This window comes from Strongylocentrotus purpuratus, unplaced genomic scaffold (genome assembly GCF_000002235.5).
Source record: "Strongylocentrotus purpuratus isolate Spur 01 unplaced genomic scaffold, Spur_5.0 spur5_scaffold_15, whole genome shotgun sequence".
NCBI classification, from domain to species: domain Eukaryota; kingdom Metazoa; phylum Echinodermata; class Echinoidea; order Camarodonta; family Strongylocentrotidae; genus Strongylocentrotus; species Strongylocentrotus purpuratus.
The window spans coordinates 32,001,414-32,029,107 of record NW_022145600.1 but is presented as its reverse complement, the minus strand read 5'-3'; the positions used below and the strand labels follow the sequence as shown (position 1 = coordinate 32,029,107).

The window sequence follows — 27,694 nt, the reverse complement described above, 5'->3', positions numbered from 1 at the left end:
ATGTACATAATTAGAGCTTTGCATTAACGGTATTGGAAACTTGTATTCGATTGTGGGTGCTGTACTTTCCTTCAGAGCATTGATTCATTCTCAACCATTTCACACTTTGATCCTTTCATCTTCACTCTGTCTGGTGATGTCGTCTTTGACCTGGATGATGTCGTTGCGGATACCTTCTCAAGGCATGTACAATAGTCCCGCCAGAGCTTGAAGACACGCGTGTTGCAGATGAAGGCAATGAAGATATAGACTCCCTGGAGAGAGCCGATGATGTTATAGATATACCAGAGAACTGTGACGTCAGCAAAGCCAGCTACGAAACCCACTATCCAGGTGAAACCGAGCAGTGTGGACATCTGTTTTAGGAGAGGACAGAAACAAGTAAAGAATATGGCCGATCAGCACCCGAGCATTACATGGATCTGATATTGTAATTCATGTATTCTATACATAAGTGTGCCAGAGTTGTCATTTTGTAGCAAAGATTATAGATGGATGATAAGTTTATCGAGATATATCAAAAATAGAACATATTGATACAATTGCTAGCTAGTTTCGTAAAGGTTTCCATGATAGGTAAACATGCTGTCAAATATTACATAAAACCAAGTTTTCCATTATTTGCTTTTTGCTCAGGCATTTCATAAATGAAAGAAATCTTCTTCTAGATTTTGTTTGATATTATACACTTCTATATATACCCCGTGTACTTTGACTAATGAATACTCACCTTTACGTAAATCAAAAGGTCAGATCGGAGACTAGAATATTTGCTCTTGTGTTTGTTGACAGGGCTCATTCTCTTCTGAAGAAGACCGGCAACTACCATGACGAACAAAATGAGATTGACAAAAAGAAAAGAACCGACGGGGATTACAAAGACATACAAATTGGCCCTACCATCACCGATCCAACAGAAAACTGTCGTCCTGTAGGTCATGTTAAAATGTGGAAGCTTGGTGCCGCTGAAGTAGATTCCAAGGCAAGGAACAACCACAAGGAATGGACATCCCCAGGCAAACAGGAGGAACCTTGAAAGTACAGTAGCGCCCTCATCGGTGAGGCCAAATTTCGTTGCTATTCCGAATCGACGGTGTAAATCGAAAGCAAGAGCCGTTGTGTGAGAGGAAACTGCGAGCCACATGTAATGACCCAAGATGGCAAATGAGAGGCACATATTAGAATTCATCGCGGCTAGTCCACCAAATAAGAGGACAGATTGGGCAAAGATCATACTTATGCAGAGACTCATGATTAGTGTGCTCGATATGGCTTTCCGAAGAAGGTTGAATTTCAGATAAGTAACAACTGTTAGGATAAGAGCAATTATAGACAATGAAGTTCCGATGTGACTTATAATAGACAGAGCGGAGTTAGTACGAAGAAATCCAGCAACAGACTGATCATTTACCAAGACGTAAGAGCAAACTAAAATTGTGTCATTTCCAACATCCAGATAGTCATTCGGCGCCAGGGTTATGTTAAGAGGCGAGTAAAGATAAGATCCATTGCCAAAGTCAACAAAAAGTGATACGTTCTTTGATACTAATGCACAAGTTTCAGATGGAACTTCACATCCTTGTAAACTTTCTCGTTTTAAGTTCATCTCCGATGATTTGATATCGTATTCAATTACATAGAGATATTCCACAAGGCTGTATTGTGTCTCTCCAACGACAAATACCTGTCTTGTTGAATTTTGGTACGATTTTATAACTTTATCTTCAGACACGATTCTGTTGGGACAACTTTCATTTAGGTTGCTGCATCCAATAGATATCATGAAACTCAAATTGCTGCATATGTCATTCACAGAAGAGTTTTGTGGGCTTGTGGAAAAGAATACACTATCCAGGTTTTCTTCCGAAACATCTACATTCATTCTAAGGTACCCCCAAATGTCCAAGGTCTGAGTACATACCGTGAATGAATCATTCCCCTGTATTTCGGCTTGGAACCTACTAACGCTAAGATTCACTGAGGATATATAGTTGCCACTGATTATAGACATTACGTAATCTTTTAAAAGCATATCAGGATGACAATTTGATCTGTCTACCACATATGTGCACCTCACTTCGATAAGCAAAGGCATTGTGTCATAGAGCGTACAATCCGAATTCACGGAACGCCTTTGACAAGTATCATTCATCAGATCATATCTCACTGGGCATGTTAGGATTGAGTCTTTGTTAAACTGGTCAAACGTTTGATCATCTGAGCCAAAAACGCTGACTGGGGGTCTTTTCTGGGGGAGTCCTCGACCAGATAAAAAATCAAACTTCACAGAAATGGACTTACGTATGGGTTTACTTATAATAATTTCATCATCGAAACGATTTAAGTTAGAAGGACAAGTTCCGGAAACCAAATTTGAATAGATTTCCTCCATCGTTTGATTGTAGACTGAGGCTTTGTGACACATAAAGCAGTGAGGGTTTTTGAAGATACCGACAACACCTTTGTACGACTCACAAGCTTGCGCCAAGAAAATAATCGTATCATTCTTTGGATCTACGTCGCATGAAACGATTGCTGAATTTCTGCATCGCCTAGCTGCTGTTGTTGACTCTGGCTTCTGGAAGTACCATCCAGGGCAGTCCTTCATAATATCACCGATTTCTTGGGCAGAGAATTCACTTCGTGATAAATTTGAGTATTCTTCAGAGACACATGTATTAAGGTCGATTTTCCAGGGTGTAATGTCACTGATATTCTTGTTGTTACATACAGCACAGTACACATTCTTAAATGTGATACTCTTCAAATATTGGACGGGGATTGAGGTCAGTTTATCTTCATCCACTGCCTGCCCCTCACACTTGGCTTTCATCTCTTCATTACTCCATCGCACATCACACTGGCTCACCATCCAATACTTGTCATTGTAACGGGGATTACCCGCTGGTTGCTCGCAGGAGAACTGACTTGGATCGATGCCTTTAGTCGCTTCACGGAAGGCGTCATCAACAAGGTTCGTTCTACACTCATTAAGATAGTCGATACAACAGTCCTTGAAATAAAAGCAGTAAGGATCACAATGGCATCCTCCCAGCGACTTGTAGCGGGTAGTAGAACATGATTCGTCGTCGTTGCAGAGAGAAGAGGCTCCGCAAATTGGGGCTGTCCAACCGTTTACTGTGAAGTTACTATACGAATTATGGGGACTGCCTGAAATCGATACAGAAATATGGACAAAAATATGTTAAAAAAGAAACATGTTCGTGAACCGGTAATCTTTCTAAACATTAAGCCAGCCCCTCGAATTTGTATTTTCCGGATTGCTGTTTTCCTAGACTGATTATTGACTTGTTTCCAGTGCTTTATGACATGGTGGTATCATTAATATTTTTTACTTCACCTTTGTTATGCTTTTTAATTTTCTCCGATATCCAGGTCGTATACCATCGTACATTGTATACAATACATATTTGAGAAAGTCGAAGTGCTCGTACAGACGAGACTAGTCATTTGTGTATTTATCGTGCACGTAAACACTGTAAAAAATGTTTGTAAATTTTACAATCCACCGGCTGTAAAACTCGACGAATATTTATAGTGTACGTCTTTTACAGTGAAAGGCCTGTAAACTAGAGTGTGACGTCATAGTTATCATGTCGGAGCGACTTCGACGCCAAAAAGTTGTAAAAAAATGTACTGGTCAAAATTAATGTTTAATTCGCGCGCTAGATATTGGTTTATAATTACGGTAATATTGCTGTTTTTTCGCGCGCGCAAGCGCAATGAATAGTATGTATAAAATCTACGCGCACTGCATCGTCGTAACTTGGCAACGCGAGTCGAATATGCAGCTAAGCCGTCCCGACACGAGCGAAACCTGATTTGTAGGTAAGAAATCGGCCTAAATCTTATCCATCTTTACAAAATTATTTCAATTTTTAATTACATTTCAATTACTATATATACCTTACGTCATTATTAAAATAATTTTAATACCCCTGACCTCTTCGAGTTTGACATGACTCCAATTAAACCGAAAGATGTTAAAAATGTGTTAAGACGGAAAAAAGCTATGTCAGCACCTGGAAATGATGGCCTTATGTACGGAATGATAAAACATTTGGACTCTGTGCACCACTTCCTTGCAACCCTGTATAACAAGATTCTTGACTCTGGTGACCCGCCCGAAAGTTGGTCAGAATCTAAAGTAACGCTCATATATAAGTCAGGGGATACCGATAAGCCAGAAAACTTTCGTATGATTTCGTTAACATCTTGTATCAGCAAAGTTTTCCACCAGATTATTGCTGAAAGATCAATGTCCTATCTTACCGAAAATAACTTCATCGATAAAACAGTTCAAAAGGCTTTTATTGACGGAGTGAACGGATGCATCGAACATAATATTGTTCTACATGAAATTTTGAGTGACGCAAAGTGCAAGAAAAGATCGCTTCACACTACATTCTTCGATTTGGCGGATGCATTTGGCAGTGTAAGCCACCAGCTGATCACATCATCAATGGAGCGTTACGCAATACCGATGCCAATTGCGAGATACGTAGCAACGCTGTATTCACGATTGAAAGACAGAGTAAGAGGCCCCGGATGGATAACAAAACCCTTCGAATTCAAGCGCGGAGTATTTCAAGGGGACCCCCTGTCTCCTACAATTTTCCTAATGTGTTTTAATCCCGTTCTAGAATATCTGAAGGAACATCAGGATCAGTTCATGTACAAATGGGGAGACAGGAAAATAATAACGACACCCTACGCGGACGACTTTAATCTGATAACGGGGAACAAACTACAACACCAAAAACTCATGAATGGCATCAACGACCGATTGAAAAGTATGGGCTTGACATTGAAACCGAGAAAGTGTTCATCTTTGTCTTTAACGAGTGGTAAACCAAATATAGTAGACTTTACTATCGGAAGCGATGTAATATCCTCAGTCCACGGACATCCAATTAAATTTTTAGGATCACTCATCACATTCTCGATGAAAACTTCTGAAATCTTCGAATACCTGAAAGGAAAAATAGAATCCACTCTCGAAAATATTAATAAGTGTAACATTCGAAACGAATATAAATTATGTATACTCACTAGATATGCACTCCCATCTCTCCGTTACATGCTTACCGTTCATGATGTCCATGCAACGCATCTGAAATCTCTTGATATAATATTAGATAGATATATTAAGATGTGGTTAGGAATACCGTCACGTGGTGCCAATCTTGCTGTGGTCCACGATCCTGATGGCTTAAACATACCTTCCATTTCGGACCTTTACCGTACCTGTCATTGTCTGGCTTACAGTAGATCTAGGGTCAAAGGCGACGATGTTGTAAATCACGCCCTTGACCGAAGACTAGAGAGGGAAAGGGGATGGTCACGACAAACGTCGTTCTCTTTGGAAGCACATGAAATTCACTCAAAAATACCAGGCTCTGTAAGCTGGAACCAGACAAAAACTGTGATTAAAAAAGCAGTTCAAGATGTATGTAGAGAAAATTGGAAAAGAGTGATCGAACCTTTACATGTTCAGGGAGAATTCATGAAAGTTGTTCATATGGAAAGTACTGATGTAACCTGGAAGTCGATTATTTATAACTTACCTCAGAGTGTAATGAAGTTCAGTGTTAATGCAGCAATAGATAGTCTTCCTACTAACAAAAACCTGTACCGGTGGGGAAAAAGAATATCTGATACATGTAACCTTTGTAATTGTACTGGCACTCTGCATCATGTTCTTAATAACTGTGAAAGAATGCTCGACCGATATACCTGGCGCCACAATAACATACTACGCATCATGCTCAAACACATTAAAAACACTTCAAACAATTCCACCAAAGTATATGCAGACATAGAAGGAGAAAGCATCAATGGGGGCACCATACCACCAAACATAATACGTACCCAACACAAACCAGACATCTGCCACATTGTCAACAAAAATAAGGACATTATCATCATCGAACTCACAGTCCCCTTCGAAACTAACATTGACAAAGCACATCAACGGAAACAAGACAAATACGCAAGCCTCACACATGAAATAACATCAACAGGGTGGAAGAGCAAACTAATCTGTATTGAAATCGGTTCACGTGGACTCATAACCCCACAAAATAAATACCGCCTAAAGGAAATCCTCAAAATCACTGACTCAACTAGGTACCCAGAATCCAGGGACGAAATATTGAAGGCCGTTCTTTTTAGTTCTTATGTAATATTCCAAGGTAGACGTGAGCCAGCATGGCAATTTGATCAATACCTTTAATTTATCAATCTATATACATTAATTTTTCATATTTGTTTTGTCAATGAACTTGTAACCATTCTGTACCAAACTGACAATATTTACCGTAATACGCAATTTATATCGATTCAATTATACACTATTCATTTATGTATCTTGTATGGGGATCTTCTAGCTTCCTCACCATAATGTTACAATCTTCTTCTTTTACCCTGTTCTGTACTATACCACTTCTGTTTTCCTTTCCTTTTCTCCTTTTCTCCTTTTCTCCTTTTCTCCTTTTCTCCTTTTCTCCTTTTCTCCTTTTCACATCTTCCCTTTCGCTCTCTCTTTATCCTAGTGCTCCTTGTTATCACATATATTATTACACTGTAACTTGTATTATTGTTAATGTACTTTGCTATTGTATGTATTGTTTATTATAACCTGCCGCCTGAACCCACTGGGTTGACGGACCTGGTTTTTGTGTACATGATCTCTAATAAAGACTTGATTTACCACCACCACTACCACCCACCATTAGAACAAATTAGACATGTGAAACAACCGTAGCGATCAACGTGAGAATCGTCATGTACGTTTGATTGTGTAATGCATGAGTATGCGTATGGTATGGCGCCCCAAGTTTGCGCAGTGCCCTAGCTGGCCTTGCATGTCTGCATGCGCACACTTCTTCTTAAAATTTCATATTTTTTGCCCTATTTTTGATGAGATTTATGGCACACTTACTCTTCAGAATATTAAAATCAAGTTTTTGGAATTCTCGTCGAATTTTAGAGATCTAAGTCAAATTTTAGCATACAATGATACATGTAACTAAGAATGTAAGATTCTAGGCCGTACACCCCTTAATTTTGATAACTACCCCCGTAAATCTACCACAGAGACAACTACCATAGGAAAACTACCCCACACAATAGCTCTGAAGATATTACCCATAAGTAAATTACCCACCCCCTATGACATTTACTTGGGGTTATTTTGTGAATTTGAAGGGTGTATAGGTTTTTGGTTAATTTTCCGAGGTGATAGTCTTAGGGATAGATGTGTCCTGGGCCCTGTAACATAAAGATCAACTTGAATGATCCCGCTACAATGAAAGTTGACTATGTATTGTGTCTATCTGTATCATAAATCTGATGGGTAGTTTCTATTAATTGTAAAGTTACAATTGATTGAAGGAGATACGAATAATTTAAAGGAGATGTGATTGATCGTGGGGAAATAAAATTAATCGTAACTTGTTATACTACATGGTCCATGCAGATATAGTAAATATAACGTATTTGAAAACAACTAAACTAAAAGATCTTTAATCATTAAAACATTATCTTTGAGATCGTAATAGTTGATGAATGGTCCGACTGCCAACAAATTTAATCATCCAGAAAGAGGCGAGTTTCTTGGGGCCCAAATTTAAATTCAGAGCAGGATTTCTCGTTAGATGTTATGAAAGTTGGCAAAATTGACAAAAAAGCGCTATAGCAACATCATTTTAGTTAAAGATAACGAACAGGTATAGTATCACGAATTTGATAAAGATGACATCAGTCAACATGTCAAAATTGTCATGCACTCTCATCAAAATATATGAAACATGAAATCGTTTTGACGAACAGACGATAACGTCTTTTTGCAACATTTTAGATCGGATTTTTTTATTCATAAACGTCATTCAGTTCAGTTACATATCGAATAACAGAATCAACAATCATAGCCATCAATTGTAAATGTTTAGGCCTACATCATTATTGGAGTAAATGCAGTCAACAACTTACCAGCTGCTAACATGAAACTGAAGATCAAAAGCAAGTACACGCTTTGAAACAAAGACGCAAAATGATCCATTTCATGAGCCATTTTGATTCACCTGCACATTTCGTAGGACTTAGAGTAATGTCTAGAATGATGTTGTACAATATAAAAAATTACGTGCAACTCACAAAGAAATCAACCGAACAAACAACGAGAGGACGAGAGAGAGATATTTCTATAGAGAGAGAGAGAGGAAGGATAGGGAACAAACACTTTTGTTAGTAGCAGTTCCGCTCCAAAAATGCGAGTGATCACAATAAAGATCTCACATTTCTCAAATTTCTCATTTCTCTTGTAACAAAAAGGTTCAATTATATATAGCTTTTCATCGCCTATCGTAACCTCGATTATTCAAGTTCGGTAGTTGAAGTTCAAAAAAGTTCGCTCAGGCAAACAACAATATCATCTTTTCAATGTGACTATGGGTTAAGAGACCATAATATGACAGTGTGAATTCTACGCGACATCATGTATATCATATGAGATGGTGCAGAATCGGGGGACGTGGGTTGTACAGGCCCCTTCCTCTCACAACGCTTGACGAAGAAAGGAGGAGGAGAGAGAGAGAGAGAGAGAGAAAGGGAGAGTTAGAGAGTGTGAGAGAGAGAGAGATAGATACAGAGAGAGAGAGAGAGAGAAAGAGAGAAGAAAGATAAGGAAAACATGATTGAAGCGACCCCTCGAAGACTCATAACATGCCCCCTCCCCCTCTCGACCTCCGCAGCACGAGGCCAACGATACGCCATTGGTAGAAGTTAAGCGATTTAAGAGTTATATCGTGTACGTATATATCGACCATCCACATTTATGATGATTACGATGTATTTGTCCATAATTAACAATAATTTTACTTGTATGAATTAGCCTACCTGGAACATTTTCTAAGTGGATCCGTGAAAGAGTAGAACTGCAATAACAAGAAAGGTCAAGTTGAGTGCTTTGTCATGCAATCAGATTGTAGAAGAAACTGCCTGGATGCAATTTGAGGATGGTTGATTATGTAGTAAAGAGGAATTAGTGTCTATTGTGAGGTTGTAGAATCCTCAAATTGATGAGTAATTGGCTCAATTCTGATTAAAGGCCCATTCACTGCCCACAGGAACAGTGGGACTACGGGACTACATATTAATGTGGCATGACTGTTTGGTCCAAACGATTTGGCTCATGTTTTGAATGGGATGCATGTGGCGAGCGATCCCAGTCAGCATGTTTAGGGAAATGTTGTTCTGTGTGATATTCTTTCAAACTTGCGTATATTAAAAAAAAAAAAAATCTCTCATATTTATCATCTGAACCAGAACTCAACCTTTTTTTAAAGGTCAAGTTAAGTACTGGGATGTGAATGTGAATTAAATAGCCGCATAATGTATATAATAATGTGTCCCGATATCGGGGTGAATAGGGACGAAAAGACGATCCCAAAGACTTTCGAAAAATCATAGTCAGGGCAGTATCAATACCATATTGAAGTGACTACGCCAGGAGTGTCAAGTCTGACAGATATGAGTGCTATATAACAAGACTCCACTATTATTATTATTATTAATACGCACGTAAGGAGATTCAATGACAAAGGTCCATGTTTAAACATGTTGAATATAATTATTACAGGCATGAAAGTGGTATTGTGCGTTATAGACCTTGAAAGTACATACGTATAATCTCGTTCTTTTAGGCCATATTTTCTGCATTACGATCTTGGAACTTCCGGTTAAAAAACCATTTGAACAAAAATATTTATAAAATTGCTTTGGGTGGGTGTACATAATTTTTGCGGGTACTACATCTTTTTTAGACATCTCTCCTTCTTTATAAAGAAGAGATCAATGTCAAAATCTTACCCAGTATTAAACTGTATTTAAGCGACCCGGGGCTGTGAAGGACTCACCAGATGGAAGCTACCCAATATTACAGTTATATAAAGAGTCCTAGTAGCAGTTATAACAAGAATTAAAAAAAGGCACTCACGTGACAGGTTCCTTAAATTTAGTTGCTTCCGGTAGGGCTTCTGTTCCAAATATTGTTTGCCAACCAATGGCAGGACGGGTGCAAGAGTTCTTCTTTATAGGTGCCTGAAAATGATTTTTTTTTCTTCTTTTCTTCTTCGGATGCTGTTTAGTTTTCAGGCTTACAATATCTCTATTTACCTTTATAATGACAGATTTTATGTTATTTGTTTACCATGTCTGGCACGTGATATGTATTCATGTGCTCTTGGTATTGGCACAAAATATAGTTTGTACTTCCTCGGTAATATTTTGCTGTTCACGTCAGTTTCTAACAGCAAAAAAAAAGGAGAGAGAAAATAAAATGTATGTACATATTCGACCCTACATGCAAGAATACGCTTGCGTTTGAGTTCCTGGTGTAAATATGAAAGTCAAAGGTATGTAATACTCTCGCGCATTCGGCCTTTTTTCGTTAAATGACAAGTCTTGTATCAATGCAATGTAATCGTTTTTTCCCCTTTCCAAACTTTGAAATGTTGCATTTATTACCAAATCACCAACACGTTAATTCATCTATAGTCAATACAAAATCAATAATATTATTTGGTAACTGGAGCTACATGTAATAACAAATAGCAACATGGTAATTGAGGTTTAATAGCCCCGCTCTATATCTTTAATTATTTCAAATTGAATGCAATCACAACATTTGTTACTAGGTCTGTACGCAATTAATGTTCATATCTTACAAGGAGCGTATATGCACTTTTTCCAAATAAACTTTATTAAATCATGTATCTTTATATATAGCTTCAATAGAGATTTCTGTAATGCTCAGCAAAGGCTTCTGCGGCTTGTAGTATTTCTTATATTGCTTGGAAGATTGTACCATGCTATAGAACAATATTTTAACAATAACAATTCATTATACACATGTAGACATTTAAACACAACTATCGTTTATACATTAAATCATTCTTTATGTACAAACAATCAAGATTTTGCTAACATCACAACAAGAAGACATAACAATTAAAAAACGACAAACATGACGTCATCTTATTCCATTAAAAAAAAGATGCGGTCAGTGAGTTCAAACGGGACGGAAATGTAATTTTACATTGACAGACATGTGATCAACTTCAATTTTTTTTACATTTGTCTATACAAGTCACGTAGAATTATTTATTTTTAAGATCTATAGATTTGACAAGAGCCAGTTAAATTATATTCAAGATTTACTTCAATTAGGCTTAAAGGTCCGTATTTTTACAATTTAGTTGAACTCGACCCTGGTCTAAAATTATGTTTAACAAAAGGAAAAGCATAGACTTACCATTATTCCTCCTATGTTAAACCCGTTTTCAACCATAACTAAGCATAAGCCAACCGTCGGGTTTTAATGTTTTGTTTCGTCTAAGGATATTTATTTACTTGCCATGTACATCTTCATAAATATATGAATTTTTAACATAGTCATATAAAATCAGACATAAACACAAAAAAGGTCGTCATAAGCAAAACCTGAACTGACGTCCTTGCCAAAGGTAAACATAAACATGTATATACAATATTTATACATAATTTTATGTAAACAATGCATAATGGAATAGCGATTGGTCAACCAAAAAATAAAGAGAGAGAGAGAGAGAGAGAACGAGTGAAAGAGAGAAAGTAAGAAAGAGAAAAGGAGAGCAAAGAAGTGCATTCACAAATTCACAAAGGAGGTTTGTCGAAAAACCGAGGTTTATGTACGTCATATGACGCGTTTTGACGCGTTTTTTTACAAACCTGGTTTGTAAAAAACAAAAGGAGGTTTGTCGAAACAAAGGGAGGTTTGTCGACAAACCTCGGACAAACCTCCTTTGTGAATTCGGGCCTTAACGTCTGTGGATACCGAGCACCTTGATAACATTCCTGGCAACTAAGATTTTTATGTTATCCGTACAGGAACAAGGATACATGCTACATGTATGATGGCTGTAGGCTCATGTAATATTCCATGCATAAATACCAATCTTAAAGATGGAGACAATAGTACTACAAATTGTCCTCACCGAAGGCCCCATCTACAAACAACATTGTAGGATGTACCTCCAATAAAACTCCCGCTATTTTAGTACGTTTCTAAGTGTGGAACATGGGGATAGATTGGCTCCGCGATCTACAATGTTTCGCGTCAAATGACCAATTATTGTTTTGCTCTAAAATCTTATAATTTACGATTTGTGCCTTCCACTGCTGAACATGAATTTCATTAAATAATGCATGAAATACTTATAGCAGCTTCTATCAAGGCCTAAGACATCAATTTTTAAAATTTATTGTGTAGCCAGTTTTGATGCTATTCCTTGTTTTCATTATTTATTTATATTGATTTTATTTTAATTCTGCATTTTTTTCCAAATAAAATATAACTGAATAACAAAGAACATATAAATGTAAGGTATAATACAACATAAACAATAATTTCTTCATGTCAAAATGTTTTGTTTTCATAATATATGTACATATAATAACGAAACTTATTATTTCCATAACATATTATTAGGTATAGCACACCAAAAATAAATAAAACAAGCACATGTTATTTGATGATTGCAAATGATCAAGTTTCATGAAAGCTTCAAAAAACAAAAAAACAGAATTGAAATCGGTCAATGCGTTGTGATTTTATACCATTTTTTTGATATCGCAAAATTACCGAAAAACCTGCCAGAAATGGTCAAATTGGCAAAATTGGTAAAATTCGACAAAGTTGACAACTTAATTCATCACTTTCTTGGAGACAAATAACAAATTAAATTATCAGACACTAAAATATCATCTTGGTGGTAAAAAATACAAAATCTATTACCATTTTGAAAACAGAAGCCAACAAAATAAGTCATTTTTGCCATTTTTGCGAATCTGCAGATATGAAAAAGTTGTGAAAATAACTAAGTCCGCCTAATTAATATGCGCATATGTAATCAAATCAAAACCGAACATGATGCATCAATGAAACCTTTGTATATCAGACAGGTATGGAAATATATTTTTTTTAAGAAAAAAAAATCATGAATATTCATCAAATATGCAAATTAGGTAATTTCAGCCAATTATATATATAGTAAAGTCAAACTGTTCATTTTGTTGGCATTTTTTTAAATCATATATTTATAGATCATATTTACACCAAATATTAACATTAAATTCCAAATATTTTTGCAATGCCAATAAAATATGGCGATGGAAATTACTTGGATCACCGTTACAGCTATTTCCTCATGTGTTTCACAAATCATTCAGAAAAACCGAACAAGTGATAAGAATCTGCAGACTTTCAGCTACATCACAGTATAGTTTCTTTAAACAAAATTCAGATTTGAGGATTTATGACGATTTTCCGAGAAACCATTCAATCCAACAGGCCTTAACATTCCACAAAGACTAAATTTCAGAGAAAACAAATTTGGGTGACCCCAGTATAAGTGTGGCTACCTTGAGTGTAAATTACAAATTGATTTAATGAGAGAAACACATGAGGATATTGCATTTTGTAGGGGAGTTTTATACATTGAAGTGCATTTTCACCACGCAGAATAACAGTCAATGGGCGATCAACGGGCCATGTCACACATGGCTGAAAAGACAATATTCTAATTAATAATTTAACATATTTCCCACATGCCTATAACAATGAGACTACACAGAATTGTAGTTAAAGGTATGCTTGAAAGATATGTGAAATAAAAATTTAAAAATATTGTTATGTTTTTTTAAAATAAATTTACGAAAATTGCTATTTCTACCAACTGACTGCTGTTGTGTGTGTGTATGTGCATGGGGCAGACTGTGTGCACAGGCAGTCTGATCACCCTAATATTATCATAAATTTAAAGTATTATCTGAACTATTCTGTTGGAAAAGTGCAGGAGACCGCAATCAAAAGCAAAGCTTTACAAGGATGGCGGCCCATTTCGTAGTGCTGCTTCCAACACTGATGTAGTTTTTTTTTCACTCTTAAGAAATTCAATCAGTCAGCCGCACCAGCTCGATCCATCCGTGCCAGAAATCATAAACTGCCACAAACCACTAGACCAACGTTTCATGAGAAACTAAACTATAATTTATCTATATTTCCAGCATCTTTATTTTGTGGTTCGAATGGGCTATCGGTCTCGTGGACCTTTCAGGTTCTTCACTTCTATATATCTTGTTATGCATTTTCTTTGTTTTGTCGGTCTCGTCAGTGTTGTGCCCTTCAAGTGGGCTTTCGGTCTACTGGAATATCCCTTGGTAGATGATTGGCGATTGCTGAGCTGACCATTCTGCACGTGTTCTTTTAAAGCGTCGATTCGCTAGTTGTCGTTTTCAGTTCGATTTTTTTCATTGTCGCCATGTCTGATGAAGTCGCCCTTGACTTGGAGGACGACGTCGAGGAGACCCTACCGAGGCATGTACAAGAGTCCCGCCAGAGCTTGAAGACACGCTTGTTGCAGATAAAGGCAATGAAGATATAGACTCCCTGGAGAGAGTTGAGGATGATGAAGATATACCAGAGAGCTGTGACGTTAGCGAAGGCAGTTACGAAACCAAAGACCCAGGTGAAACCGAGCAGAGTGGACATCTTTTCCAGGGAGGGAAAGCAAGAAGTAAAGAATAGAACCAATCATAGTTTTAACAATGAATGAAAGAAAAAAAAAAGACGTTTGTAGGCAAGCATGATTATTTTTTCAGTAAAAAGAGAAAAGACATTTCATCCGTACATTATGTTTCTTTAAGCATATTTTTTCTTTGCAGAGAGTACACTCAAAGATATGATACAAACTCTATTATGGGATGGTATATATTAGAAATGTTCTCCCCTACGGAGCCAAATACACTATAGCCACGGCATTCTTTACGATAGTCATGATCACTAAGGTTTTAAGCTACCTCTCATAAAATGTTTGAAGATTAAAAAAAATACAGTCTTTCAGAATACAGCACCGTATTTTACATACCTCTTCCAATATCGTTTCCCCCTTTCTCTTCTTTTCACTGGTGTCCAAAAACAAATGAGACTGTATTTATTACGCAACGGCCTCAGATCTATCTATCCAGTTCAATTTTTTACTCACCTTGATGTAAATTAAAAGGTCAGCTGACATGTTCGAATCTGTACTCTTGTGTTTGTTGACAGGGCTCATTCTCATGTGGTGAAGACCGGCAACTACCATGACGAACAAAATGAGATTGACCACAAGGAGAGAAGCGACGGGGATTCCAAAGACATACACATTGGCCATACCATCACCGATCCAACAGGTAACTGTTTTATAGGTGAAGTTGAAGTGTGGAAGCTTGATGCCGCTGAAATAGATTCCAAGGCAAGGACCAACCACAAGTATTGGACATCCCCAGGCAAACAGAAGGAACCTTGAAAGTACTGCAGCGCCCTCATCGTTTCGGCCAAATTTCGTTGCTATGCCGAATCGACGGTGTAAATCGAAAGCAAGAGCCGTTGTGTGAGAGAAAACTGCGATCCACATGAAGTGACCCAAGATGGCAAATGAGAGGCACGCATTAGAATTCATCACGGCTAGTCCACCAAATAAGATGATAGATTGGGCGAAGATCAGAGTTATGCAGAGACTCATGATGAGAGTGTTCGACGTGGCTTTCCGAATAAGGTTGAGTTTGAGATAAGTAACAAATGTTCCAATAAGAGCAATTATAGACAAGGAAATACCGATGGTGCTTAAAATAGATTGAGCAGATGTAAAACGAAGGAATCCTGCAGAAGACTGCTCACTTACCAAGACGTAAGAGCAAACGAAAATTGTGTCATTTCCAACATCCAAATAGTCATTCGGCGCCAGGGTTCTGTTAAGAGGCGAGTAAAGGTAAGATCCATTGCCCAAGTCAACAAATAGTGATATGTTCTGTGATACTAATGCACAAGTTTCAGATGGAACATCACATCCTGTTAAAATTTCTCGTTTTAGGTTCATCATTTCCGATGATGTAATATCGTATTCAGTCACATAGCGAGATTCCAGAAGGCTGTATTTTGTTTCTCCAACGAAAAATACCTGTCCCGTTGCGTTGTCGTATGATTTCATAAATTTATCTGTAGACAAAATTCTGTTAGAGCAACTTTCATTGATGTTGCTGCATCCAATATATATCATGAAAGTCATATTGCTGCAGACGTCATTTACAGCTGAGCTTTGTTGGTTGGTTGACAAGAAAACACTGTCGAGGTTTTCTTGAGAGACGTCTATATTGATTCCTAGATACCCCCAAATGTCCAAAGTCTGAGTACATATGGTGAGTGAACCATTCCCCTTTATTTCAGCTGTGAACCTACTAATGGTAAGATTCATTGGGGATACGTAATTGCCATTGATTAAAGATATTACGTAATCGTGTAAACGCATATCGGGGTGGCAGTTTGACATGTCTCCAACATTATACATGCACTCCACTTCGATAAGAATGGGGATGGCGTCTTTGAACGAGCAATGGGGGGTTGCAAGAAGCCTTTGACAAGTGGCGTTAATGAGACCATACCCAACTGGACACGTAAGATTAATACAGAGTTTATTAAACGTATCAAATATTTGGTTATCTCTACAATAATGATCGATTAGTGGCTCTTGGCTAGAGAGCCCTTCAACAGATGAAAAATCGAAAAGGACAGAAATAGGGTAACTGGGGACAGGAATTTTAGGTGGAACAATTACACCTCCAGTAGTAAAAGGGGGACATTCCATGTCAATCAAAGACAAATAGATTCTGTCCATCGTTTGATTATAAACTAAAGCCTTATTACACATGAAGCAGTGAGGGTTTTTGTAGATGCTGATAACGCCTGTGTACGACTCACAAGCCTGCGCCAAGAGAACCATCGTTTCATTCTTTGGATTGACGTCGCATGTTACAATTTCCGAATTTTTGCACTGCCTTGCAGCCGTTGGTGAGAAGGGGCTCTGAAATTTCCAAATGAGGCAGTCCTTCATAATTTCACCAATTTGCTGGGCAGAGAATTCACTTCGTGATAAATTTGAGTATTCTTCAGAGAGACATGTAGCGTCAATTTCCCAGGGTGTGATGCCACTAATGTCCTTGTAGTTACAAACAGCACAATACACATTCTTAAAGGTGATACTCTTCAAATATTCAACGGGCATTGAGGTCAGTGGATCTTCATCCATTGCCTGCCCTTCACACTTTGCTTTCATCTCTTCATTACTCCATCGCACATCACACTGGCTCACCATCCAATAGTTGTTATTGTAACGGAGATTTCCCGCTGGTTGCACACAGGAGAACTGACTGGGATCGATGCCTTCAGTCGCCTCATGGAAGGCGTCATCAACAAGGTTCATCTCACACTCATTAAGATAGTCGATACAACAGTCATTGAAATAAAAGCAGTAAGGATCACAATGACATCCTCCTAGCGAATTGTAGCTGGTAGAACAGCTGTTGCACACTAAAGAAAGCGGGCATACGGGGACCGTCCAACCCTGTACTGTGTAGTCCTTGTACAATTTCACAACTTCAAGTTCAAAAGGGAAAGGGCTGCCTGTAAAAAAAAAAAAATGAACATGACGAAATGAACATAACGCTTGTAATTAAAAAAAAAAAACAAGAATAGACCGGTTCGCGACACCCCCTCGCCAAAAAAATATGACCTCTTATCCCCCTCCCCCCCCCCCCCCCCGCCTATTCAGCGGCTGGCTGAGTCGTTGCGAAATTTTCTGCGTGATTTTCAAATTTTAACCCCCCCCCCTCGAAAAAAATCCTGCGTACGCGCCTGGTGAGGCTATTGAGTGTTTTCGGCATATTTTTCTTTATATGATGATACAACCACACATTTTCACTAATTATAATAATGATAAAAGTAATACTTTTATTTACCCAAGGAAAAACCTTCAGCACCCATGCTGCTCTTTTTGAGGGCACTGCAATTATAATCCCATTGACAAGTACCCATTTACACTTTGGTGGAGAGTGGCAATTGTCAAATAACGTCTTGCCAAAATACGATACGGGCTGGGATTTGCAGTGAATTAACCACTATACCATGACACTTCCACACTTCATTAAAGTATCAAAACATAAACAGATTTGGAACTAAAAAGTTGATTTTGGGCGAGCGACGTCAGCCCCCTGAAAAATTGTATTTGTACACCTATGACAAGAAATACGGTATGAAGTAAACCAATCAGGACAGGTTTGGAGGCGTAATTGTCAGAGGTAGTTGTGCACGCATGTCAAGTAAAGGGTAAAGAATACTTTGGTAAATTTAACTTTTTGAAAAATGTACTCATTTGCATAAGCATTTGCATTAGCAAAAAAGGTCATGAAATTCACCTTTTTACCCATAAATCATAATTATATTCTTTATATTTAAGCATTCTTTTTCACTACATGTATTCGTTAGACAAAACAATATGGAAGAGCTAGGTTATTCCTTATTTTATCTCTTGATTTGATAATTTCTCATGTATTTCATTGTTTTTAAAAAAAAGGTATTTTATTGTTTTTGTTGTTTTATTTCATTTCTAACTACAATTCAACTATTTTGACTCCCAAAACAAACACCTAAACTTTAAACAAGACCCAATAACCAATGCTTTAAGTCATTTTTCCTAAAAAGAGATCTCCATATGTTTTGTACACAAATCACGAAAATGTCCGATTTTCGGGCTGACATGCAAAAACAAAAGGTAATGTGACTTTGTAACTGTAGGTCCGAATTTCATGAGAATTATTTTAAAAGATGCGCAAGACTCGAAAGAAAAAAGCCAGCGAGCGGCGGGGCGCCATCCGTATGCGTTCCCGAACAATCAGAACAATCGCGGAGGGAGGGGGGCGGCATAAGGGGGCCATAATGCCCCCGGCCTTATAAGGGTTAATACGTGCTTTTAAAACACCTCCGTCACACCGAAGGGACCGGCACCAGACCGAAAATTGCATTACTTCGAATGACAATGAATCAAGCGCTTTGAATTCGTTGTGGAGTCACTATGGCAGTGTGAATGAGGTATATTAATGAGTTCTAGGAAACCTATACCCTGGAAATCTACCCCTGGGCATCCACCCCAGGACGATGTAGAGTAGATGCCCTACGGGGTAGTTGTCCTAGGGGGTTGTTGACTGGGGGTGGTTATCCGGGGGTGGATGTCCACGGTAGGTGTCCGATACGATATTAATGGCCAAGAATCTGTCGGTTTGGAGTCGACGTTCTACTGACGTTCTACTTTTGTAGTCAAGCCCCCAAACCGACTAAAAACACAACGGATACTGCCCTAGTTTGGGCCGTATTTTGTTGTTGTTCGGTCTGCAGTCGGTCTGCTGTTGGCCTCAATAGTGTGACAGTGGTGTAAGCTGATGGGGTAAACAGCATTTCTAGTTTAAGATCATGAAGGGAGGCAATCAACCTGTTCATTACTAAAAAGCTTTCAATAAGACGCCAGTCTTTTGGTAAATCAGTCAGCGATAGATACCATAAAGGTTTACTCATGATAAGAAATCCCGATAATTGATCAGATGAAGATAATGATATAACAGATCACCCATCCCCAACGGAGTACACATATGATCTGCAAGAGTGAAATAAATAGGCCCTTCTGCAATATGTTTTTTTTACCAGAAAAAGAAGGTGCTAAAACCGATGTTGAACTTCTAATGACAGAGTGATTGGAGTTGCAAACTCATTTGATAAAACACCATGCGCCTCAGTTTCTAACACAATTGCATGGCCGTCATGCAAAGTCGAAAGCAATTAATAACTTACCACCTGGCAATATGAAACTGAAGAACAAACACAAATACACACTCTGAAACCATGGAACAAAATGATCCTTTTGATGAGCCATTCTGAGTTTAGGAACTACGTCAACGTTTAGAGGTAGACGGTATAGAGCTAAATACCAAGTGCAGCTTGAACACAAACTTTGCAATTGACTGAAAAGACCTAATGATGCTTCCAGTATGAGAAACGAGCAATATCAATTATGACGGATTCTTTATACACTGTATTTCTTTTAACAAAAGAGTTATAGAAGCACTCCATGCCTTCGCTTTGCCCTGATATTCACGTTTAGTCGTTAAAAAGTCACACCTGCAAACAATTGTGACATCACTTCTTTTGCCACTTCAACAGAAGTCGTCGAAGCAAAATATAACGAATGATGGAGTGATTTCAAGAGCCACTCGTGGTAGAAAAAAGATTGCGTAACTTTGGGCATCAGTACGGGTGCTGGTAGTTGCACGTGCCCCCAATAATAATGATACTGATTTATATAACAAGAAGAGGAGAAGGAGAGAGAGAGAGAGAGAGAGGGAGGGAAAGAGTTTCTGTTTTTTAAATATTGTTCGCCCTCCAATGGCGGAACGGATGCAAGAGTTCTTCTTTTATGTTTAGGTGGCTGAAAATGACTGTTCAGGGGATGCCGTCCAGGGTTGTGCTCTTGGTATTAGCTGAACATAATTGTGTGTTAATTTGTTGCTGTTCACGTTAGTTTCAAGCAGCAATATGGACAATTCATTTTACCAAAAAAAAAAAAAAAGCAGCAATATGGACAAATTAAGTGCATAAACATATTTAACCTTACATGCAAAGATACGAACATTCGACCATTTTTGACAAAATTACACATTTTTGTATTAATCTATAATGTGTTAGCGTAATTCCCCTTCCCAAATTTTAAAATATTGAAAATAGAACCAAATCCCCGACTTATTGGTTTATTTATGGTCAATACAATATAAATAATGAATTATTTATAAGCTAATACAAAAAGCAACAAGGTAATCGAGGTCAGTCCACGTTAAAACTTCTTTAATTGTTTCACATTAAATGCAATCACAAAATTTGTTAGTAGGTCTGAACGCAAAATGATGTTCATATCTTTCAAGGAGCGTATATACACTATTTACAAATAAACAAAATTAAATCATGTAGCTTAATGTACAACTTCAGACGATCAGTATGACAATAGTTCAGTTATTCGTCCAGTAGAGATTTCAGTAATGCTCAGCAAAGGCTTCTGGGGCTTGTAATATTTATCATATTGCTTGAAAGATTGGTTTTAATCATAAAAAATTCATTATACACATGTAGACATTTCAACACAACTATCGTTTATACATTAAACAATCAAGATTTCGTTTATATCACACAAAGAAAACATTGACATTTAAAACGGCAAATATGACGTCATCTTACACCATTTACGTCTGTAAATTGGCATCTTTTGGAATATTTAAAATTGGGAAAATTAGGAAACTACTTGACCGACCCACAACTGCAAAATTAACCCATGCCTTTGTATCCTCCCACCTTGATTATTGTAATTCATTTTTTCTGGCCTTCCGCATTCGTACCTTCTTCCATTTCAAAGAATTTAGAATACTGCTGTAAGGCTTGTTACTCTCTCGATAAAATTTGAGCACATAACCCCAATATTGCGTTCTCTTCATGCACCATCGTATAACATTTAAAGTTCTTCTTCTTACATACCAAATTGTCCATGGCCAAGCCCCTAAATATCTTTCAGATTTGATTTCCTTACGTTATTCTAGTTCGTTAAGACCTCTTCGATCATCATCAACCTTGCAGTTAACCCTTGGACCTCGTACCGTTACAAAATATGACGATCGAGCTTTCTCAGTAAATTCCCCTATCCTTTGGAATAAATTACCAGCACATTTTCATAATATTCATTCTCTTAACCAATTTAAGTCCTTGCTGAAAACGCACCTTTTTTAATTCATGAATGATATTCTGCAGTTGTGAGCCGGTCAAAAGAGGTGCACACCGTCTTATTTCTTGTTTGTTCGATCTTATGTTTGATCCTATGTTTGACCTTATGTATGTTTGATCTCACTCATATTTTTATTATTATATATGCATGATTTTATTGAATGAAGAACAGATGTATAAGTTGTGTGTTTATCATAAGTTTTGGTAAATATTTGTTTAGTCAGACTATGGTGCGCCTAATAAATGTTGTGTATTATTTTTATTTTTAAGAGGCGGTCAGTGAGTTCAAACAGGACAGAAATGTAATTTTACATTAACTACTGCATACAGACATGTGATCAACTTCAAATTTTCTACATTTGTCTATACAAGTCACGTAGAATTATTTATTTTTAGAATCTATAGATTTTGCAAGAGCCAGTTAAATTATATTCAAGATTTACTTCAATTTGTATAGGCTTACCGGTCCGTTTATTTACAATCTAGTCGAACTCGACCCTGGTCTCAAATAACGTTTAAAAAAGGAACAACTTAGACCTACGATTAACCTCCTATGCTTAAACCAGTTTTCACCATTACTAAGCATTAGTAAACCGTCGGGTTTTAATTTTGTTCCGCCTAATGATATTTATTTACTTTCAATACACATCTTCACAAATATATTCTTAAGATGGTCATATAAAGTCAGACATAAAATAAAAAAGGGTCGTCATACAAAAGCAAAACTTGAAATGAGGTCCTTGTCATAAGTAAACATGTACATGTATATACAATATTTTTACATAATATATGTAAACAATGCATAATGGAATAGCGGTTGGCCAACAACAAATGAAAGAGAGAGAGAGAGAGAGAAAGACAGAAAGTAAGAAAGGGAAAATGAAAGTAAAGAAGTGCATTCAGTTATTATTAAGTGGAACAATAAAGTATGTGGATACTAATGACCATGATACAATTCCTGGCAACTGATATTTTCATATTGTAGATAAAGGTTCAAGGATATACATGCTATAACACGATAGCTGTAAGTGAATTCAAATTTCTATGTATAAATACCAATGTTACAGATAGAGGCAAAAGTAATCCAAATTGTTTGTCATAATTAGAAAACAGTGTAAGGGCTGGTCAGACCCAATCGACAACGAGACAACAACAACCACATTTCCCACCACAGGCCCACCCTACATACAAAATTGTAGGGTGTACCTCCAAAAAATACCACGCTATTTTAGTATGTTTCTAAATGTGTGCAACATGTGGACAAATGGGGATCCGCGACCTACTATTTATTTTGCTCTAAAATGTTATATCTTACAATGTGTGCCTTTCACTGCTGAACATGAATTTCATTTAGTAATGCAAGAAGTACTAAATGCAGCTTCTATCACGGCCTAACAGATTTCTTTTGAAATTTATAGGTGCCAGTTATAATGCTATTGCATGTTTTCATTGTTATTCCGTGGTACTGCTTCCATCACTAATGTGTTTCTTTCACTCCTGAGAAATTCAGTCAGTCAGTCAGTCAAATCGGCTTGATTCATTCGTGCCAGAAAAAATATAACCTGCCACAAACCAGGAGACTGATAACCTGCCAAACTTAACGCCGATATACCGCCAATGTCTTTTCTATGGGGCCGTCTGATCGATGCTTTTAGGTTCACGAGACCACCCAGACCGAGAGCACACGAGACCTACAGCCGATATACCGCCAAAGTCTTTTCTATGGGCCCGTCTGATCGATGCTTTTAGGTTCACGAGACCAATAGCCTACTAGACCAAGAGCCCACGAGACCTACAGCCGATATACCGACAATGTCTTTTCTATTGGCCCGTCTGATCGATGCTTTTAGGTTCACGAGACCAATAGCCTACTAGACCGAGAGCCCACGATACCTACAGCCGATATACAGACAATGTCGTTTCCATGGGCCCTTCTGATCGATGTTTTTGGGTTTCAGTAGACTGACGTCTCAGATGACCGACAGCCCACTAGACTATAATTCTCAATATCTCCAGCTTTATATTTTGTGGTTCGATTGGGCTATCGGTCTCGTGGAACATCAACGTTCTCCACTTCTATATAATATTTTGTTGTGTATTTTCTTTGTTTTGTCGGTCTCGTGGGCTATCGATCTGCTGTGATGACCCCGAAACACCCGGTAACTGTACAATAATACACTGTCAGCAAACTGAACTGCACCCGGTGTAATTTGGCAGTAGCCCACATGACCGATATCCCATAAAACCAACATCTCACGAGAAAATTATTAGTTCATTTCTTTATTTTATCGGTCTCGTGTTGTGCCCTTCTGGTGGGTTGTCGGTCTACTGGTAATCCCTTTATAGATGATTTTCGATTGCTGAGCTGACCATTCTGCGGGTGTTCTTTCAGAGCATCGATTCGCTAGTTGTCGTTTTCCAGTCCGATTTTTTCATTGTCACCACGTCTGACGAAGTCGCCCTTGACTTGGAGGACGAAGTCGAGGAGACCCTATCGAGGCATGTACAAGAGTCCCGCCAGAGCTTGAAGACACGCTTGTTGCAGATAAAGGCAATGAAGATATAGACTCCCTGGAGAGAGTTAAGGAGGATGAAGATATACCAGAGAGCTGTGACGTTAGCGAAGGCAGCTACGAAACCAAAGACCCAGGTAAAACCGAGCAGAGTGGACATCTGTTCCAGGGAGGGAAAGCAAGAAGTAAAGAATAGAACCAATCATAGTTTTAACAATGAATGAAAGAAAAAAAGACGTTTGTAGGCCAGCATGATTATTTCTCAGTTAACAGAGAAAAGACGTTTCATCCGTACATTATGTTTCTTGCATATGTTTTCTTTGCAGAGAATACACTCAAAGATATTATGATACAAACTCTATTATGGGATGGTAAATATTAGAAATGTTGTCCTTTACGGAGCCTAATAAACTATCGCCACGACATTCTGTACGATACTCATGATCACTAAGGTTTTAAGCAGCCACTCATAAAATGTTTGAAGATGAAAAATACAGTCTTTCAAAAAACAGCATCATATTTTTCTACACACCTCTCCCAATATTGTTCCCCCCTTTCTCTTCTTTTGTAACAAGTACTCACCTTGATGTAAATTAACAGGTCAGATGACATGTTCGAATCTGTACTCTTGTGTTTGTTGACAGGGCTCATTCTCATGCGGTGAAGACCGGCAACTACCATGACGAACAAAATGAGATTGACGACAAGGAGAGAAGCGATGGGAATTCCAAAGACATACAAATTGGCCATACCATCACCGATCCAACATGTAACTGTTTTGTAGGTCAGGTTGAAGTGTGGAAGCTTGGTGCCGCTGAAGTAGATTCCAAGGCTAGGAACAACCACAAATATTGGACATCCCCAGGAAAACAGAAGGAACCTTGAAAGTACTGCAGCGCCCTCATCGGTTAGGCCAAATTTCGTTGCTATGCCGAATCGACGATGTAAATCGAAAGCAAGAACCGTTGTGTGAGAGAAAACTGCGATCCACATGAAGTGACCCAAGATGGCAAATGAGAGACACGCATTAGAATTCATTGTTGCTAGTCCACCAAATAAGATGAGAGATTGGGCGAAGATCAGAGTTATGCAGAGACTCATGATGAGAGTGTTCGACGTGGCTTTCCGAAGAAGGTTGAATTGGAGATAAGTAACAAATGTTACGATAAGAGCAATTATAGACAAGGATATACCGATGGTGCTTAAAATAGATTGAGCAGATGTAAAACGAAGAAATCCTGCAGCAGACTGTTCATTTACCAAGACGTAAGAGCAAACGAAAATTGAGTCATTTCCAACATCCAGATAGTCATTCGGCGAAAGGGTTCTGTTAAGAGGCGAGTAAAGGTAAGATCCATTGCCCAAGTCAACAAATAGTGATATATTCTGTGATACTAATGCACAAGTTTCAGATGGAACTTGACATCCTTCTAAACTTTCTCGTTTTAAGTTCATTCCAGATGATGTGATATCGTATTCAATTACATAGAGAGATTCCAGAAGGCTGTATTTTGTTTCTCCAACGAAAAACACCTGTCCTGTTACATTGTCGTGTGATTTCATAAATTCATATGTAGACAAAACTCTGTTAGGGCAACTTTCATTGATGCTGCTGCATCCAATATATATCCTGAAAGTCATATTGCTGCATATGTCATTCACAGCTGAGCTTTGTTGGTTTGTTGACAAGAAAACACTGTCGAGGTTTTCTTGAGAGACGTCTATATTGATTCCTAGATACCCCCAAATGTCCAAGTTCTGAGTGCATTTGGTGAATGAATCATTCCCCTGGATTTCGGCTTGGAACCTACTAATGGTAAGATTCCTCGAGGAAATGTAATTTCCATTGATTAAAGATATCACGTAATCGTGTAAACGCACATCGGGGTGGCAGTTTGACATGTCTCCATCATTATACATGCACTCCACTTCGATAAGAATAGGGATGGCTTCTTTGAACGAGCAATGGGGGTTTGCAAGAAGCCTTTGACAAGTGCCGTTTATGAAATCATACCCTACTGGACACGTGAGATTAATACACAGTTGATTAAACGTATCAAAGAGTTGGTTATCTCTACAAGAAAGATCGATTAGTGGCTCCTGGCTAGAGAGCCCATCCACAGATGAAAAATCGAAAAGGACAGAAATTGGATAACTAGGGAAAGGAATACTAGGTTGCTCAACTCGACTTCCAGTGGTAAAAGGGGGACATGCCATGTAAATTAAATTCAAATAGATCGATTCCAGCGTTTGATTGTAAACTAAAGCCTTATTACACATAAAGCAGTGAGGGTTTTTATAGATGCTGATAACGCCTTTGTACGACTCACAAGCCTGCGCCAAGAGAACCATCGTTTCATTCTTTGGATCGACGTCGCATGTAGCGATTACTGGATTTTGGCACTGTCTTGCAGCCGTTGGTGAGAAGGGACTCTCAAAGTTCCAAATGAGGCAGTTCCCCATAATGTCACCGATTTGCTGGGCAGAGAATTCACTTCTTGATAAATTTGAGTATTTTTCAGAGAGACATGTAGCGTCAATTCCCCATGGTGTGATGCCACTGATGTTCTTGAAGTTACAAACAGCACAATACACATTCTTAAATGTGATACTCGTCAAGTACTGTATGGGCATTAATGTCAGTGGATCTTCATCCACTGCCTGCCCTTCACACTTTGCTTTTATCTCTTCATTACTCCATCGTACATCACACTGGCTCACCATCCAATACTTGTCATCGTAACGGGGATTTCCCGCTGGTTGCACGCAGGAGAACTGACTGGGACCGATGCCTTCAGTCGCTTCATGGAAGAATTCATCAACAAGGTTCGTTTCACACTCATTAAGATAGTCGATACAACAGTCATTGAAATAAAAGCAGTAAGGATCACAATGACATCCTCCATCAGAATTGTAGCTGGTAGAACAGCTGTTGCAGATCAAAGAACGTGGGCATACGGGGACCGTCCAACCATGTACTGTGTAGTTCTCGTACAATTCAGCACCTCTAAAGGGGCTGCCTGTAATAAATTAAAAACAATATTAAAAAAAAAAAAAAACACGAAATGAACATAATGCTTGTAGTTGCATTATAAAACTAGAACAGGCCGGTTTTCGACATCCCCCTCGCCACCCATACCCACATAATTATACTAGGCTGAATTTGACGATACTCAGCCACCCGCAACGTTATATTCCTCAGTGAGGCTATTTATAGTTTTCTGCATTTTTTTCGTGATATGAGTTGTGATAATAAAAATGATAATAATTATGATAATAAAAATAATAGTAATATTTTTTTAAAACCTAATGAAAGAAACACCTTCCCACCCATACTGTTCTTCCTGAGGGCCCGGCAATTATTTTCCCATTAATTGACAGGTATCCTTTTACACTTGTGTGGAGAGTGGCAAATGTCAATTAATGTCTTGCAAAA

At 38.1% G+C, this 27,694-nt stretch overlaps 3 protein-coding genes across 3 annotated transcripts; all 3 read right to left on the bottom strand.

Annotated features, from left to right (window-relative positions):
- Positions 1–71: 71 nt before the first annotated feature.
- LOC105439047 lies at positions 72–5,250 on the bottom strand. Its single transcript, XM_030986069.1, has 3 exons — positions 5,244–5,250; positions 731–3,171; positions 72–356 (listed from the first exon to the last, which is right to left on the bottom strand). Exons 1-3 carry the CDS (start codon positions 5,248–5,250, stop codon positions 72–74), a joined length of 2,733 nt encoding a protein of 910 aa, XP_030841929.1.
- An 8,606-nt stretch (positions 5,251–13,856) lies between these two features.
- On the bottom strand, positions 13,857–17,629 carry LOC105436557. Its single transcript, XM_011662187.2, has 2 exons — positions 15,105–17,629; positions 13,857–14,611 (listed from the first exon to the last, which is right to left on the bottom strand). The coding sequence occupies exons 1-2, from the start codon at positions 17,355–17,357 to the stop codon at positions 14,327–14,329; spliced, it is 2,538 nt and encodes an 845-aa protein (XP_011660489.2). The 5' UTR covers positions 17,358–17,629; the 3' UTR covers positions 13,857–14,326.
- A 6,158-nt stretch (positions 17,630–23,787) lies between these two features.
- Positions 23,788–27,376, bottom strand: LOC105436561 (adhesion G protein-coupled receptor E3-like). Its single transcript, XM_030986218.1, has 2 exons — positions 24,841–27,376; positions 23,788–24,418 (listed from the first exon to the last, which is right to left on the bottom strand). Exons 1-2 carry the CDS (start codon positions 26,980–26,982, stop codon positions 24,134–24,136), a joined length of 2,427 nt encoding a protein of 808 aa, XP_030842078.1. The 5' UTR covers positions 26,983–27,376; the 3' UTR covers positions 23,788–24,133.
- Positions 27,377–27,694: the final 318 nt, after the last annotated feature.

Bases quoted from the DNA above. Each gene is read 5' to 3' on its own strand.
- LOC105436557 (XM_011662187.2), bottom strand. From the start codon at position 17,357: ATGAACCTTGTTGATGACGCCTTCCATGAGGCGACTGAAGGCATCGAT. The intron at 14,612-15,104 runs GTGAGTAAAAAA...TCCCTGGAAAAG, and splicing joins ACCTTTTAATTTACATCAAG to ATGTCCACTCTGCTCGGTTT.
- LOC105436561 (XM_030986218.1), bottom strand. From the start codon at position 26,982: ATGGTGAGCCAGTGTGATGTACGATGGAGTAATGAAGAGATAAAAGCA. The intron at 24,419-24,840 runs GTGAGTACTTGT...TCCCTGGAACAG, and splicing joins ACCTGTTAATTTACATCAAG to ATGTCCACTCTGCTCGGTTT.
- LOC105439047 (XM_030986069.1), bottom strand. The intron at 357-730 runs GTGAGTATTCAT...CTCCTAAAACAG, and splicing joins ACCTTTTGATTTACGTAAAG to ATGTCCACACTGCTCGGTTT.